At 46.7% G+C, this 15740-nt stretch overlaps 5 protein-coding genes across 5 annotated transcripts; 2 read left to right on the plus strand and 3 right to left on the minus strand.

The window, feature by feature from the left end:
- Window positions 1-903: 903 nt before the first annotated feature.
- Window positions 904-2163, minus strand: F4817DRAFT_206948 (uncharacterized protein). Its single transcript, XM_049298642.1, has one exon. The coding sequence runs from the start codon at window positions 2016-2018 to the stop codon at window positions 1113-1115; it is 906 nt and encodes a 301-aa protein (XP_049156323.1). The 5' UTR covers window positions 2019-2163; the 3' UTR covers window positions 904-1112.
- A 78-nt stretch (window positions 2164-2241) lies between these two features.
- Window positions 2242-4168, minus strand: F4817DRAFT_346193 (uncharacterized protein). Its single transcript, XM_049304363.1, has 2 exons — window positions 3664-4168; window positions 2242-3581 (listed from the first exon to the last, which is right to left on the minus strand). The coding sequence occupies exons 1-2, from the start codon at window positions 3844-3846 to the stop codon at window positions 2712-2714; spliced, it is 1053 nt and encodes a 350-aa protein (XP_049156324.1). The 5' UTR covers window positions 3847-4168; the 3' UTR covers window positions 2242-2711.
- A 2181-nt stretch (window positions 4169-6349) lies between these two features.
- Window positions 6350-10962, minus strand: F4817DRAFT_346202 (ARM repeat-containing protein). The gene is made up of 4 exons (XM_049304364.1): window positions 10618-10962; window positions 8213-10514; window positions 7279-8012; window positions 6350-7185 (listed from the first exon to the last, which is right to left on the minus strand). The coding sequence occupies exons 1-4, from the start codon at window positions 10661-10663 to the stop codon at window positions 7043-7045; spliced, it is 3225 nt and encodes a 1074-aa protein (XP_049156325.1). The 5' UTR covers window positions 10664-10962; the 3' UTR covers window positions 6350-7042.
- A 270-nt stretch (window positions 10963-11232) lies between these two features.
- Window positions 11233-13166, plus strand: F4817DRAFT_346203 (uncharacterized protein). The gene is made up of 4 exons (XM_049304365.1): window positions 11233-11860; window positions 11923-12091; window positions 12155-12194; window positions 12316-13166. Exons 1-4 carry the CDS (start codon window positions 11635-11637, stop codon window positions 12877-12879), a joined length of 999 nt encoding a protein of 332 aa, XP_049156326.1. The 5' UTR covers window positions 11233-11634; the 3' UTR covers window positions 12880-13166.
- A 760-nt stretch (window positions 13167-13926) lies between these two features.
- F4817DRAFT_367366 (uncharacterized protein) lies at window positions 13927-15522 on the plus strand (the record flags this gene model as incomplete). Its single annotated transcript, XM_049307111.1, has 2 exons — window positions 13927-14114; window positions 14208-15522. 2 exons carry the CDS (start codon window positions 13927-13929, stop codon window positions 15445-15447), a joined length of 1428 nt encoding a protein of 475 aa, XP_049156327.1. The 3' UTR covers window positions 15448-15522.
- Between the last annotated feature and the right edge of the window lie 218 nt (window positions 15523-15740).

The following is a 15740-nucleotide window of genomic DNA, read 5'->3' on the forward strand; positions in this document are numbered from 1 at the left end:
CGGTATGTTTTAAGTATTAATGATATCTAACTGGCAATACTTTCTTGTGACATTGACTAGACCAATGGCTCTATATGTATGAAGGTATATCTTCCAAAGAAACGGCAAAGAGTTATTTACCTACGGCTAGTCTAACAAGTTAACTTAGACTACGAGGTCATGTCCTGTGCTAAGATATGCTTACCTAGGTACCTACCTATGTATAATAATATAACCAATAGCCGTATTGTGATAATGTTATTTCTTCTATACATGTTTCTCAACTTAGTAAAGTGCTATTTCTACGGTAAGCAGCCTTAATACTAAACATAGTATCACCTTTTTTGAATGGGGGGAAGCAAATAGTAGACTATTATACGCAGCTAGCTGGCTCACAACCTAAGTATGCTAGGTTGACAAGTGGCGCTCGGCCGTAGTAGAACCTCTCTCATTTACTTAGGAAGTTCCCGGCCCCTATTTCGTGATACCCTGTCGGACGCATGGGGACTGGTTCATCCAAATGATGTTTAATCCTTTACTTTTCCCTTCCTTTCTTGCGATGCCATATTTGGTTGTCTACATGCTTGTATTTACAAGTCTTACGTGTTTTCTTGTATTGTGTACCCAAGTCATATCTTCCATAGGCCGTAGCCTCTCAACCCAGGAGTACTCGAAGCAGCGTACCGACGTTGTATACCGGGGCCACAAACGATAATTATCAAGGGTAACTCGTATAGTACGTTTGTTTCACTCATGGACGGGTCTTGATGTTAGCGTGGCTAGAGTTTTGGCTTTACGCACATACACATCCACATCCACTTCGACTTGGTAATTGAATAAATTTTTGTTTGGATATCTTCCAGGAGGTTAGCACCAAGGATAGCCGGTATTATATGCGGCAAGTTCGCGTCCGGGTTCTTTGCTAACCGATCTACTGAGTAGATAGTATGCCTATAGCTTTTCGATGCTGGTTACGAGATCCGGACTCCCCACACCACGATGCGAATAGTAGTACACGCTCCGTGTAGATATAAGAATAGGAAGCCAAGCGACCAGCTTTGCGACGCTTAGGCTACCTCAAGTAGGACCTAGAGAGATCACTAATACTAGAATAGAATCCCGTCAGACGGGGCTCATCTCTGACGAATGTTCTTAGGCTTTCGCTTCTTAAAAACCACAGTGGGTGGGTCGCTCTCCGCATTCCCTTCTTGCTTGACGGGCGCATCTTGATGATTCTCTTGGGACTCTAGTTTGATAGACCATAGGGCTTGGTCGTCGGTCGTTTCCTCCTTTTTTATATCAGATGTTGGGTTTTCTTTCGTCTCGCTCGGTAAGTCGGCTTTTTCATCAATAGAATCCTGAGGATTATCCTCGAGCTTGGGTGGTTTCGCTAGGGCACCGCTGAGCAGGGCGTCTAGCTCTGCGTCGTCCTCCGGAGCCTGTTTTGTATCGCGACCCCATTTCCTAGGCTTCTTGAATAAACTCTTGATTGCATTCTCCTCTTCTTCCTCGTCTACCCCACTTTCATGTTTCGGTCGCTTCCGTACGCCAGACGCGATGGCATCGACGTTCTGAGGTTTGGCATCTGATTCGTCTTCGGCCTTGGGTGTATCATCGATAACCCTCTTGCTAGTAACGGTCCATTCGCTGGCCATGGCCATCTCTCCCCTTAGTTCGGTTGGCACATCAATGCCCATCTCGGCCAGTTGCTCCCATTGCTGTTGACGTTGCGAACCGGCGGCTTGTGTTTGCGCTTGCGACGAGGCTGAAGCTGATGTTCTACTAGTGCTCGCTGCATGGTGATGATCCGAAGAGGCGGAACCGACTACGCCATTAAGTCTCTCGACCTCCCGCTTGGCGCGATCTTTCTCTCGTTGCTCTTGTTCGTGATTTCGGTGTAGGTCTCTTAGGAAACGCTTTAAGGAGCCTTGGTGCTTGGCGGTAGCTTCGTGATTTTGACGCTCGAGTTTGGTATCGCGTACGTAGGTGCTACAATGCTTACACCAGTATTTAGGAGTTGATTTCCAGTATTCGGACATGATGTGAATATCATCTCTAACGCTTGGTTCATGAAGACATGTGTGTACCTAACGTACCTAGGTAATAAATTGTGAGATGGAAAAGAATATGCCTTAGGTACCTACACGTAAGTACCTATTCAAATGTAGGGGTATTGCATAAGGTTCATTATCGATAGTAGCTGAACGAGGCTTGAATAAGCTGCACTAATTGGAGGTACATGAATTAGGTACATAGGTACCTACCTCTTACAACCACTTCTATCATTTAACGTTACCTATTTGAAGGTATGGAACTAATAACAGCACGGATTAACATATAATATTTTAGTTTTGTTGACGGACCCAATCAACATTTCATCGTATCGTTCACCTATATCCTTTCTCTTATACCACTTGGGCCACCTAGATATGTAGTCCCTTTTCCAGCAGAGAGCTGGCAGAGACACCAAGACAAAGGAGTTCGAACCATGATATTACATTTGTATGCTACAGTTTTTTTTGTTTTTTTTTTATACATTATGTCCCAACTCCTATGTTGCTATCATTGTGTTGCTCCTCATTTCCCTCGTATCTCACATTAAACCATCTCATGATGGTATACACATGCATTAGTTCCAAGCTTTCCAAGCTAAAGCAATCCAAGTCACTTGCAACCCTTACTGCTATACAATCCTGTCTGATAAACTTATCCGAAGAGTGTACTGGTTTAATTTACAGGTAGAAAAAGGCCACCATTGCGGTGAAGACCAGCGCACCAACAGATCCAACCGAGATACGCGATGATCCGCTCTGGGGCGGTGCCGAAGTCTCACTAGGAGCACTGGGACTCGTCGATGATGAGCTCACCGGAACGGTAACACCAGCACTAGAGCTGATGCTGGCGCTGGCGGTTGCACTGGCGCTAGTATAAGAGCTCGGTACACCACCACTGCTGCCGGGTGCAGGAGCCGACGAGACGGGAACCGAAGGGGCGGATGGGGCGGGTGTAGGAGTAGCCGTCGGAGTAGCCGGGGGAGCGGGAGCGCTGCCTGGTGGCGTGACTTGGACCTGGCCATCCGTGTACTCGCTCACAGGCACATACGTGCTCGTTGGGCTAGGTGTTACCGAGGCGCAAGGCGTAGTAACCTGTTGCACTTGGCCATCGCCGATCTGGCAGATAGGAACAGGGACTGAAGTCGTAACAACCTGCGGCTGGCCGTCTGGCAAGGCGGTGACGATAGTAGTCAGAACAACGCTAGTGCCGACAACTTGACCATCGGGTATCTGCGAGGCCGGGTCATCCGAACCGCACGGGACGGCGATGATCGAGACAGGCGAGCACTGGGGAGCCCAGTCGCGATCGTACAGGTTATAAAAGTCACCAGACAGACATCGGTAGAAGGTCTTAGAGTCTCCCAACGCGACAATGTTGTTCTCGCAGAGGGAAAATCCACTGGTGTAGAGGGCGCCAGCTTGGGCAGGAGCATCGAATTGAAACTGGTAGTTGGACGCGATGTAACCGGTTCGGTCTTTGGCGTCAAACGTTGAACCATCCTTCAACGTCAACACAAGAACTCCATCGCTGCCGCACTCGGCACGCTTCTATTCCAATCGTTAGCAGCCATTACGCATATATCCTAATCAAGATCCGGCTTTAATCTAAAACCGTCTTGTCCATACGTACCTGAGGCTGAGAAATGCTTCGCTTCTCAGTAACCTCTGCGACGCTGATCTCAAACTTGCCGTCGAAGCTACCCTTGCAACCAGCTGGTGCAGCGCCGGTCGGAGTTAGCTTGTCGGTGATGCCTTGAGGAGCTGCAATGGCGATGCCTAGAAGGGCGGAAACGAAAGCGAGCGTGAATCGCATATTGCAAATGTGGGTAAGGCTCCCTAAACGATTGACAGTGTATGTTTATGGTTGATTGGAGTTGATAGGTGCTTAGAGGGTGGTTGAATTATTGTACAGGCCGATTATAGTAACGAATGACTTTGCCTCCAATGTTTCACTCGTCGACTCTTGCCTCTCGTCCTACTCTTATTACGGGGCCTGTTCTGAACAGTAAAGGGATGGAAAGAAAACAGGGCAGAATCAGGTAGAAAGGGGGGGGAGCAGCCCTTTTCACTTGTTTTATATCGTTATGTCTGTTCTCAAAACCAGGATTCCTTTGGAACTGTACGCTTAAATCTCATTCGTTGGAATTTACCCTCCATACCTTCACGTACGTACTCCACGTACGTAGCTACATACATATCCGACATCCCATTGTTTTTGGTTCACATATTGCATCTATGTAAACAACCTTGCGGGTAGGCTATATGTACGCGGTACTCACCCCAGTTCGCCCTTACAACCAAGATTAAAGTAACTCAAAGGAGTCAACTCTTGTACACTATCTACACTTGTATCTCCATGTACTTTGTAGTTGATCTCTCTAAATTTATATATCTGGAAGATTCTTTGCTTGAAAAGTGATGCGCAGTTGAAATATGGCTCTTCTTTAGGTAATATTAAAGTAGACCAACTAACCGTTTTTAATATACCTAACTATACCTATGTATGTAGTTGTTACACCTACACACCTTTTCCATGTATCTTTTCGAGGCAGGTCTTATCAATTTTCGAAGGGAGATCTAGGTTTATTTTATAGTTGCATGATAGAAGCCTGTGTATTTATTTGAAATATGTTTAGAGCTGAAGCTTGTGCGAACATTGATAAGTAAAATTGCTACTCAAAGGAATTTAGTAAGTGATCATGACTTTTAAGGTCCAAAATCATCCCACAACTACATACCTTACGTAGGTACCTACCTACCTAGGTAGATGGATTCCTCTTTGCTTTTTTCTTTAGGTGTGTCATGCAGAAACGGCCAATTTGCATCTCGTATATGAAGTAACTACCTGATGGGGATCGATATGCATGCGCAGATGCATATATGTATCTGTAAACAAGTTTCTATTAGCAGCCGTCTACGGGTATGTCTGGTACCTACATGGGATTTGTATAAGTACCGCGTATAGAATGGCATGCTGAAAGGATCAATCAATATAGCTGGCCCAGTGTTCTTATCTTTCAACTTCAATATGTACCTATACATAGATATAAGGTACATACCTATATATATATAGGTATATATTACCGGCTAATATGGTAACAATGCTTCCCATACCTTATCATGTGAACTTAACTACTTATTTATATAGGTACCTATATCATATGAACTCATCCAAATCCCTCTTCTTTCATATACAAATCTTTTCAGGTCCGAGATTTGCTATTGTTACGTAGGAGCTGTCAACTTACACAACGTGATTAAGATTGATATGTGTTACATACCACTACTGCAAGTAACCTCCGCCTCGCGGCTGTATTTCGCATCGTACCGCCTCCGATAGAATGGATGAGCTGAATTAAGATTGTGAAAACGCCGCGGTAACTTCGTGATACATAGTTCGGTATGCATGAGGTAACTTGGGGTCACCTTAACAGCTCACTATTTTTCTACATATTTTTCGAAGTAGTAGGTAATATCTTGCCTATTTAAGCCAGTGCATATCTCTTTATCTCTTCATTATGACCGGTTGTAGGATCGAAATCAAGCTTTTCCCCCGGGAAACCCCAAGACTACAACCCCAGGTGCCAATCGCCATTTCCCGTCCCATGGCGGCAATCGAATGTTAGTAACATAGATCGGAGATGACCTTCCCTCCCTGGTGATCCACTGGACCCACTGGCATGTAGATGGGAAACTGGGAGACACTTCTTCTTCTTTTTATTTTTATTTTTTATAACCTATACCAAGTTAATTAACTCCGATATATATCACTACCTAGGTTAGGTTAGGTACTTAAGCAAGTTGCATATTTACCTACTCGAATTTATTTTATAAGGATGTACCTATGGTCTAAGAGCGCAGTCTAGGGAAAGGGAAGCAAAAGGAACGAGCTTATCAAGACGACGATCTGAATAGACATGAATGCAGCCGTAATTGGAAGACCTGGCAGAATGCAACCCTCCGTAGAGCTAATAGTCCAGTGAAGCTCGTAGATATGGCTATGGGAAACAATATCGACCTGTTGCAGACGGGTTCTTCTTCCTATTGGATTAGGTAGTTATACCTTCTATCTAAACTGGTTCAGTCACATTTTCAAACAAGAACCAACAGTACCAAGGCTTAACAAGTGCAAGACGCAGGGGTAGTCGTTTTAATGTAGTTTCTAATACCTACCTAATGCATGATTAGTCCTCTCCCCGGCTCGGCTCGGCAGGGGACGAGAAATGCAGGGATGATGGCCGTGACGCGCTACGATACAAAGCCGTCAATCCAACCCAACCCCCTCGATATGGCCATAGAAAGAACTTGCCTCCGCAATGGATGTCAGTCCTACCCCACCATGTATTGCGTTAACGCGTCAGAATAATGAGATCAGGAGAACGAGTGGCGGTTGGAAGAGAAGAAAAAACCCTCATCACCGGAGGCCTACTCGTCGTGCAGTACAAGATAATCTCATAAAAACGAGGTATTTACAACAACATGCACGTGAAGTATCGCGAATAATTAGTACAGGTTAGTAAGGGCCATATATAGCTTCTCGCGGTAGAGCGGCAATATGGCTCAATAACAGCCTGAGGTTATGAGGATAAAACCACGAACGACTTGGTATCTACCTGTTATAACATCTAATGCGGTGCCAAGCCGCGTAAGGTACGCATTTTCAACACTGGACATTTTGATAATTGCTGGTTCCGAGATGGAAATCTTCAATCTTCAATTCATAGCAATCCTTATAATCACAAGCACGTCTCAAGGTATCGGCTTGTAGTTCGTACACTGCCATGAATTTCTTACTGACACGACGTAGCAGATGCAGCAGGCCTAGCTATAACTAGTAGTCTCCCGGAGGACACTTAAAAACAATCATTCAGGGGGAATCATCTATGTGCAAACAACGGTAGCCACCGCATCTCTCCCATCCTTCATTCGCTCATGACTTCATGCAACCATATCCATTTCCGTTTTCCAGAAGACCTTTCCTTCATTTAAACCCGTTTCGCATAACCGTCTTATTTGGCCAGGATGCGTACCATATCCTGTACCACTTCTCTCGTTTCTGGTTCAAGTTGCTCTTCCGGTGGCGCGAGGACCTGCTGGAAGATATTTAGCAGCTTCGGCGTCAGCTCTTGCACCGTTGGGTTTGAGAGCACATCTAGAAGTTTATAATCAGCATAATATCCTCGAGGTAGTTCTATATGGCCATTTTCAGGCGGTGATGGCAAGGTATGGTAGAATGTGGGCTTACATAGTTTGTGCAGGCACTGATAAACAGGCTTGTTCTCCTCGTAGTCTTCTTTTAGAGGCAGCAATTCAACAAGAACAGGCAGTACGTCCGCAATCGGAACTTGGTCGGGATGGGCTAGTATCATGCGGCATAAGCATCCAGCGGCGTTGTCTTGCAATCGGGCGTCCTTGATCTGCAGTAAGGGCTCTAACTTCCCTAGGACTTGGTTATAAGCAGGGAGGTACGTATTTGCGTCCTCTGAATGATAAATGAGCTGTCCAGTTGCGTACGCCGCGTTGGACTTGGTCTCTTTATCCTCGTCGGAGAGGCGATGCAGTAACGGGCGTAACAATGTTGAGGTATAAGGCGTCACTCCACTGCCCATGTATGCGACGCATTCGGCTACCACACCGACAGCGGTTGATCGCTCAATGGCCTCGTTAGAACTTAGGAGTTTGATGATGGGCTTTTCAAAAACCTTCCAGACCTCGGTAAACTGCGGGCCTAGGGCACAGGCGAGACCGATCAAAACATCTAAAGCGGTGTCTACTACTAACCAATCCCACTCGGAGCTCCCTTGGGACTCTTCCTGGTCATCTTCCTCGCCGAGATCTAGCTGGCAGGGGTGCGATCGGGTAATGATGGTACCGAGTATGGTCACAACCTGCTCCATCATATCCTTCTGTCCCAATATGGCCGGGCCGCAAGTCTTCAGCGTGGAAGCGACGCTACGGTTGATCTCTGTGACAGCGTCCCTAATGAATGTTAGCGTCCGTCTTGCCTCCATTGTTCAATGCAAAAATTGTATATAGAAATGGTTAAAATCAGATATAGTTCAAAATACGTGTTCTCAGCAACCGCATAGAGCGTCTGAGTGAGCTGGGTATAACGTAAAGTAGTCATCATTGGAACCGGAATAGGGAACAGTAGCAGGTGCACATAAGGAATAACTTACCGGTCGGACTCATCGGGCCAGATATGTAACGTAGCGGTAGATACGATCTCGCCAAGCTTGGCGATGTTGGCGACCGGCTCCAGCTTAAGGGGAAAACCAGGTTCCCACTTGCGGCCGGTTTGCTTTTCCATGACTTCCCATACGCAAGCATAGGTTCGCCAAAGGGTTCCAATGGCAGTCTTGCGGCACCCCTCGTATGAGTGCTCGGCAAAGGGAGCTACAAGCTCTATAGCCTTTTCAATGTAGGGCGTGCTCCTCTCTTTAGCGGCGTAGATGACGTCGCCTAGCACCTCTAAGGCAATTTCTTTCTCAAATGCTTGTGCGGACACGCCGACAAGGTCATCCCAATCATCATCGTCGTCGTCATCATCCATGAAATCCTCATCTTCGTCATCTGCGCCCTCGGCACCCTTGACCTTATTCTTTTTGCTGTGCATGACAACCTCCTCGTCGACAAGGCCATCTTGATCTTCTGGAAGGTCGAACTCAACCTCCTCTTCCTCTTGTTCTAGGCTGTCGAATAAACCCTTGAAGATACCCGCGAGAGATTCACCGAGGTTCCCTTCGTATACGGTAGCCAGCTGGCTCCATAATATGAATGTAGTCTCTCGGAGGCGTGGATTGCCAAGGTGAAGAGCCTTCTCGCTGGCCACCAACAGCGGCAAGACGTACGGGCTGAACTCCTGTGCACCGACACCGACAGCGATACGACCCATAGCATCACAGACCGAGCTTCTCAACGCGAGCTCTTCCTCACCACTCTCAACCATGATGTAGGAAGACATGGCTTCCATAGTCTGCTTGAGAAAAGGGATGAATGCGCTCTTGATAGAGACAGCGATGGCACCAAGCGCACCCGCTGCGGCAGACTTGACCTTGGGGTCTGGATGCGATAAGAACGTTCCAATACGATGTATCATGCTCTCTCCGTATTTAGCCATGATGTCCGCTCCTAGCCCCTCGGCCATAGAGTCGATGGCGCCACAGACGGATCGAATAATCTCGACATTTTTCTTATCAGACTCATCACCGCTAGCTGCATCCAAGTTTAAGACCAAAGCGGTCATGATGCCATCATGATGGGGAGACATGGTATCAGATAGATCCTCGCCCAAGCGTATGAGACCTAGGAGAGCCGCATGGCGAACACTTTGTACGGGATCCTTGAGGAGGTTTAAGACCATAGGCATGACCGACGCTATCTGGGTAGACACGAACTCGGGCGCACCTTCGGCACACGTACCCAGGGCGAGTACACAAGCCTTGCGTTGCCCTGGGTTCTGCGAACTGGCATAGGCGGGAAATTCGTCGAGCAAAGGTACGATAACCTGTCTCGGCGGCAAGTCTGTAGCCAACTGATCTATCAGAGATAGAGCCGTCCGGGCGGGTGTTGTGTCTTCATCGTCATCATCATCCGCTAACTCGGATAGGATTACCAAACTCTTCTTCATGAGTTGTGCACCCATATCAGGGATGCCTTGGATCTTCATCCGGCGGTATTTGACACACTGCGCGAGGAAGGAGATCGCTTGAACCCGCACGTCGTCTTCAGCGTTGGTGTTGATGGCTAGGTCAAGCATAAACTGGACCAAATCTTTAAAGTAGCGGGATATCAGAGCAGGATCATAAGCCAAGAAGGATTGGAAGACTTCGAACGACTGCTGTATTCGCTCGTCATCGCCACCGTCAACAGCATCTTTGAGTACGTCAACCATGGTAGGAACAAACCCCTGGACGATATTGACGGATTGTTCATCATCGTCGCAGTCGATCAGCATCAATAGGGCACTAATAGACTGCATAGTATTGACTCGCACGTCACGGCTCTGGGGATCCCGAATAGTCTTGGCGAAGAGCTCAAATAGAGCGGATAGGTGATCTTCAAAGTAGGCTGGGTTCGCTTCCAAGAGGCTGAATATGATGTAGGAGCCGACCTCACGGTGGGCGACATTGTCGGAATTAGTCAATTGCATGACGGCAGGCAGCAAGTCGCCCCATTGCTCATTATTGAAATCAACCGTTGCGATAGCAGCAATAATACGGGACTGGCCATGACGGCACTTCGCGTCTTGCTCTCGGACGATGGCTTGGAGGAGCTCATTGCGCACAGCAGGCTTCTGGTCGTCGGCAATCTTTTCCCAGTGCTTGGGAACGAGCCGTAAGGCTTGGACAGCCGCCAACATGCGAACGGTGGCTTCGGGATGGGAAACTATGACATGGAGCAGACCGAGTAAGGAATCCGGGTGAGGATAGAAGTTCTTGCGGAGCTCAGCAGTTGCGGCCTTGACCTTCTGCGTGTCAGCTATAAGGTAAAAAGAAAAAGTTAGCAAATCGAAGACTAGCTAATTCTCGGCTCTATTTGTGTGTATATATGAAGTACATGCATATGCATATCAAGTACTTACGAATTTGAGATGCCTGGAGCAGCTCGACGAGCCTTTGCTGATCCATGGTGAAGGAAGTCAACGTAGAAGTTCTGGCGTTCCTTGAGCGTATAGATCAGCGCAGAATTCTAGCAAGTGCTAGATATAGTAAGGAAATAGAATGGACTGGGTTACGTCGACGACCTTACGTCTACGACGTGGTCCTTGGCCCAGATTCTTATTCCTTTTCTAACGCTGCTCCTCCGTTGACGATGAAGGGTTGGGCAACAATAAGGACGGAAGAGAAGAAAAAAAAAATATTTAAGGTGTTTTGGAAATTGTTAGGTGGGGTCCGTCGCATGGAAATTTTAAATTTTTATTGGGGACCTCTGATAAGATATGAAAACTGATTCGCTAGCCAAGATACAAAGGTACCTCTTTACCCCTCTGTCCCTCTTGTTCCTCTTGTTCCTCTACCCCTCTAACATGCTTTAAGTAATTAATACTCTTTTTTACATAGGTAGGTGGTACCTAATGCATAAAATCACGTAAGGCATATTGTACCTGAAATATGCCCTACGGAATACTTTACCTACCTTCCATAGGTAGGTACCTAGGTATATAAAGCTGCTTTCTAAATCGACCATGCTCTCACATGATTTATATACTACCTCTCTTATAAACCGTAACTAATTTTTAACATCAAATGTCTTCTAAACAATTAGTAAAACGGGACAGGGTTAACTCACCACGCATCTATTATAACATTACGCCGCTAACCTTATGATGTTTCTCAGTATACCAAATTTGAGGGTCGTAATCTTGTAAAAAATATAAACTTGGAACCGCGCTTTGCCTACTCCAGCATCGTCAACATTACTCTGTGCCTCGATAATATAATGTGTCACTGGAGCTGAAAGACTAATCTTCTTAGCAGCAAGCTGAAGGTCTCTCACAATCTCAATCAGCATAACTTTTTCATCCGGCTTGTTGGTCGGACCAATGTAAGATTTGTCAACTTCAGGTGCGTGCTCATAATAGAAGAAAACCCCATGAACCATGGGGCGCGCCTTGTTATCCCTTTCAGTTCGACTCGGGCTGCTTCTCACGGCTTCGGCCTCCAAACTCCTTTTCCAGCCCTTCCCCACGCAGGCCGGAGATGGCGCATTTGCTGCCTTACAGCCTATGCCTACCACGGCCCCGGAATATTACGCGTCAACCGAGCTGCTAAGGCGCGACGAATACCACATGGGTCATGATACGTGCGGATTTGGTGCTCTCGACTGTGAGGGCTTTGCTCTTCGAGTAATGCGCTGCGTAGGGGGCCTAGCTAACTTAATTCTGTAGCTGCTATTACTTATACTTGTTACTCAAGTGTCGGAACATGCGAAAATATTGGCGACTACAGGGGATGTTGTACGGGAGAGCTGAAGGCATGTTCGTCGAGTTTTTGGACTAAGTGTGACGATTATGATCCGACGAGTTTCTGCGGCACGAGTTCAAAGACGCGTTGCTGGTATGGAAGCACCTAATTAGACTCTATCATTCTTCGGACCTAAGTTAACTCCCCATACAATAGTCAATCGGCACTACCATACTGCATCACCTGGCTATTCTCTGTAAGTACAAAAGGACAAGCTCCTGAACGATGATAGGCTCAGTGGTTTCCGGCGCCAGATGGCCACGCCACAACCCCCGTAGCTTTTCTTAAGAGGCGAGGTGCTAATTCGATTATCGAAGACGAGTGGTTCAACCGTTACAGCATGGGACTGTGATACGCAAAGCAAAACTCGAGTTCTTGAGCTACTGACCACCCCCTTAAGCCTAATTGATAGTACGGCATCGTCGACTACGGACGATTTAACGATCACGTCTTCAACGCACGAGTCTACGGATTCACATCCCGTAGCAACAAGTAGTTCGACCGTTTCATCCTCAGCATCGATAGATACCACTTCCGTACCATCGAGTAACAGCTCCGGGACTCCTATCGGAGCTATTGTTGGCGGCGTTGTGGGTGGCGTTGCTGTTATTGGATTGACTATCCTAGGCATCTTCTTCATTAAGAAGTACCACAAGGGCGCTCATATAACTGCATCACCGCCACCAATGCTTGCTGGACCTCAGGAACTTCCCGGTTCTGGAATGTCTTCTCCCTATCCGACTCCTTCCCATGGGAACTACGCTCCCATCTTGCAACACGGCGCTTCGGTACAGCCCAAGTATCAAGCTCCAACGCAAGTTGCCGAGGCACCGTATACCCCTGCCACTGGGACAGGGTACAATCGAGCCGAGTTGAGATAATCGTACAAGGACTGTGCTTTGTAAGACTTATATTACTTAAGTACATGTGATATTATACGCAGAGCAATATACCATTTATGATAATATACGGTTAACAGGAGCCGGCATGAGGTAGAAAAGGTGTAATACGGGCGAACGTATAACTACCTATTAGAGACTGTTCAGCGGAACTTATTACAATGATATAAAACACGGAGTGTACATTTTATATGTTATTTTCTCCATCTGTTCACTAGATATTGTGGTAGTTTAGACAGTTATCCCATTTACAACCATTCTATGCATAATATTAAGGGGCTTAGTATTGGCACCCGGTATGAATGGCGTATGGGCACCTAGGTAGCTATCATTTGTTTGGGTTACCATAGTAAATACTTAGTATAGAGTTTTGAAATCTCCCAATAGTAGCAGGAAGAGCAGTATGATAAAATGAAGGTAACAGGTCTTTTCAGATAGAATACTCAACATTCTCGAAATTTGAGATGAGTTGTGCTAAACGCTATATTTCTATGGAATGTCAAGGCCATCGAGTTTATGCGATATACCTAAATTATAGACCTAAGTTTTATCTAGTGTTTTATGTACCTATCTGTTTATCATTAGATAAAGTATCAACTAGAATTACGTACCTTACTAAACGTAACTTCGAACTGAACAGCCTCACGGTCTGCTTGCCTGATAGAAATGTAAGCTCAGAAAAGTTACCTAGGAAGCTCTAACCGAAAGTACAAAAGGTGAAACTACATACATGCATTAGCTAGGAGGTAACCAGACCACTTAGAAGATACCTTATTCTTATTAGTTATAACTAGTTAAAATAAACATATCATCCCAGGTCATATCTCCTGGGGCGATGCTATTTATCTACATTCGTTGCAATATATTCTACATCGATTAGCATTAGGCTATATTTTTACTTGTGATATACGTAAAGTTAGGCTAGGGGACATAAGGCGGACGGGTACCGGATCCCGAATAACCCCATCCTTCAACGTAGACAGCACCGTCTAATTAGACCAATATTCAAAAGGCGACCTGAATACCAGAATGAGAAGACATTCGAGGAAGAGGGAGAAGGCGGTAGTTGACTATAGACACCGTTGGCCGACTCAGCAAACACTATACGAGTCTCGAGAACTCCGAGAAGGAGAGGCCAAAGACAAGCCAAAATCACGACGAGTAAAGGCGCTTGAGGCAGTCTCGATTCCCCTATTATGGATAAATATGAAGATTGAGTCTTAGCAAGACGGAATTGACGATTATGTAGAAGCAATAGAGTCACGGAAGCAGAAAGGACCGAGCGCATCGACATTGTCTGACAATCCTAGGATACGAGACTCTATATCCGCGAATACCAAACCCGGCAAGAGTACGCACCCCTACGACACTGGAGTTGAAGATACAACCGCAATAATTAGAGACGGCGGACAGCTGACATCCGCGTCTCGTCATACGGAACGAGCCGAGACCTCGAGAGAGCAAACACCACAAGCTCCGGACCTGTTACGAAAGAACAAGAGAGTCAACTCAGCGTCCAGTCTCCGGAATCAGATATTTGCACCTACACTACAGAGAAGGAGCCAATTAACGTGTACCCCGGAATCTCAGGCCAGTTTCGAGCGCTCGAACGAACATAGAACTAGGTTTCGTAGCATTCTTGGACTAACCAAGAATAAAGCGAATATGTCCAATACTAGTCCTTTAGAGGGCATATCGACATCTCTAGGCCAGCTTTCGACAGAACCAGAGTCCCAAGTAGAAGAAAGTCGTCAAGAATCTTGGTGGTCCTTCAAGAGGCGGACGAGCGCATATAACGGAGATAGAGACACGATCTCCGGCCCAGCAGAGAAATTAATGCCTCACAACAAAGGGGACGGAAGCAACCTAGAGGAAGCAGCAAATACCCGAAGGGTACGGAATAGTGGTGCAAATGGTCGCGGAAGCGGTTATATACGGGATAAGATGATGAAGAAGTCGTCTGAAAGAAACGTCGACCAAGCGCAGATAGCATACGGTGAAACGGAGAAAACGGAGAAGGAATGTTTATCTCCACGGACAGACACGGAACTAGCGAAAACACCGAAAATACCGGGGCAATCAAAGCGGCGCCGAAGGAGCATATCCTCATCCCAGGTTCGTGCGAGCACGGCCGGAACTAGTTCCACACCTAGCAACGTAGCAACGCACAAGGATGTCGCTCGAGAAGAATGGAGTCATCAAACCCCGTCCCCTATGATTCCCACCCAAGTTTTACGATTGCTGCTAGGCCCCGGGAAGTCGCCGTCACCGAAAATAGGAACACAGCTAGACCGGGAGGATATCGAAACTCGTACATCGGCATCATCCACGGCTATGCTGGGACGACAAAGTCGGGAGGGTCGTACTTCTGGCAGACAGTCGATGGAGCAGAAGAATAGAGCATGGATTCCATTCTGGGTATCATCTCGGCCGCAGGTAGGACTCTCACGGCGCGATAATGCCGACGGGGCGTCAAGACAAGAGGATCTTCCGGAGCCGAGTACGGGGGAGCAGGGGAGGATCACACGCAGGAGATGGAAAAGCGGATAGATGGCCCCATGCTCGACCGGAAGTCATCGAAGTTGTAGGTCTCCTGAGTTGAAGCCCGCCGTAAGAGTAGCCCTGTAGGTCATAATGAGAGCGAGAGCTACGCTTCGTATAGGCAATGATCATTGTTATATAATATCCTTAGTATATTATTAGATGCCTAAGTAATATATTTCCATGATGCTGGACAGAGGAGTAAGATGGTGGTGAAGCTGCAGGCCAATGCCCGACTTTTTTGGTGCACCTCTTAAGAATGTTGACATGCAAGTTTCAAGGTTACATAATTGGAGCATTGC

Source organism: Daldinia loculata, assembly GCF_022478755.1.
Source record: "Daldinia loculata strain CBS 113971 unplaced genomic scaffold F4817scaffold_48, whole genome shotgun sequence".
NCBI lineage: Eukaryota > Fungi > Ascomycota > Sordariomycetes > Xylariales > Hypoxylaceae > Daldinia > Daldinia loculata.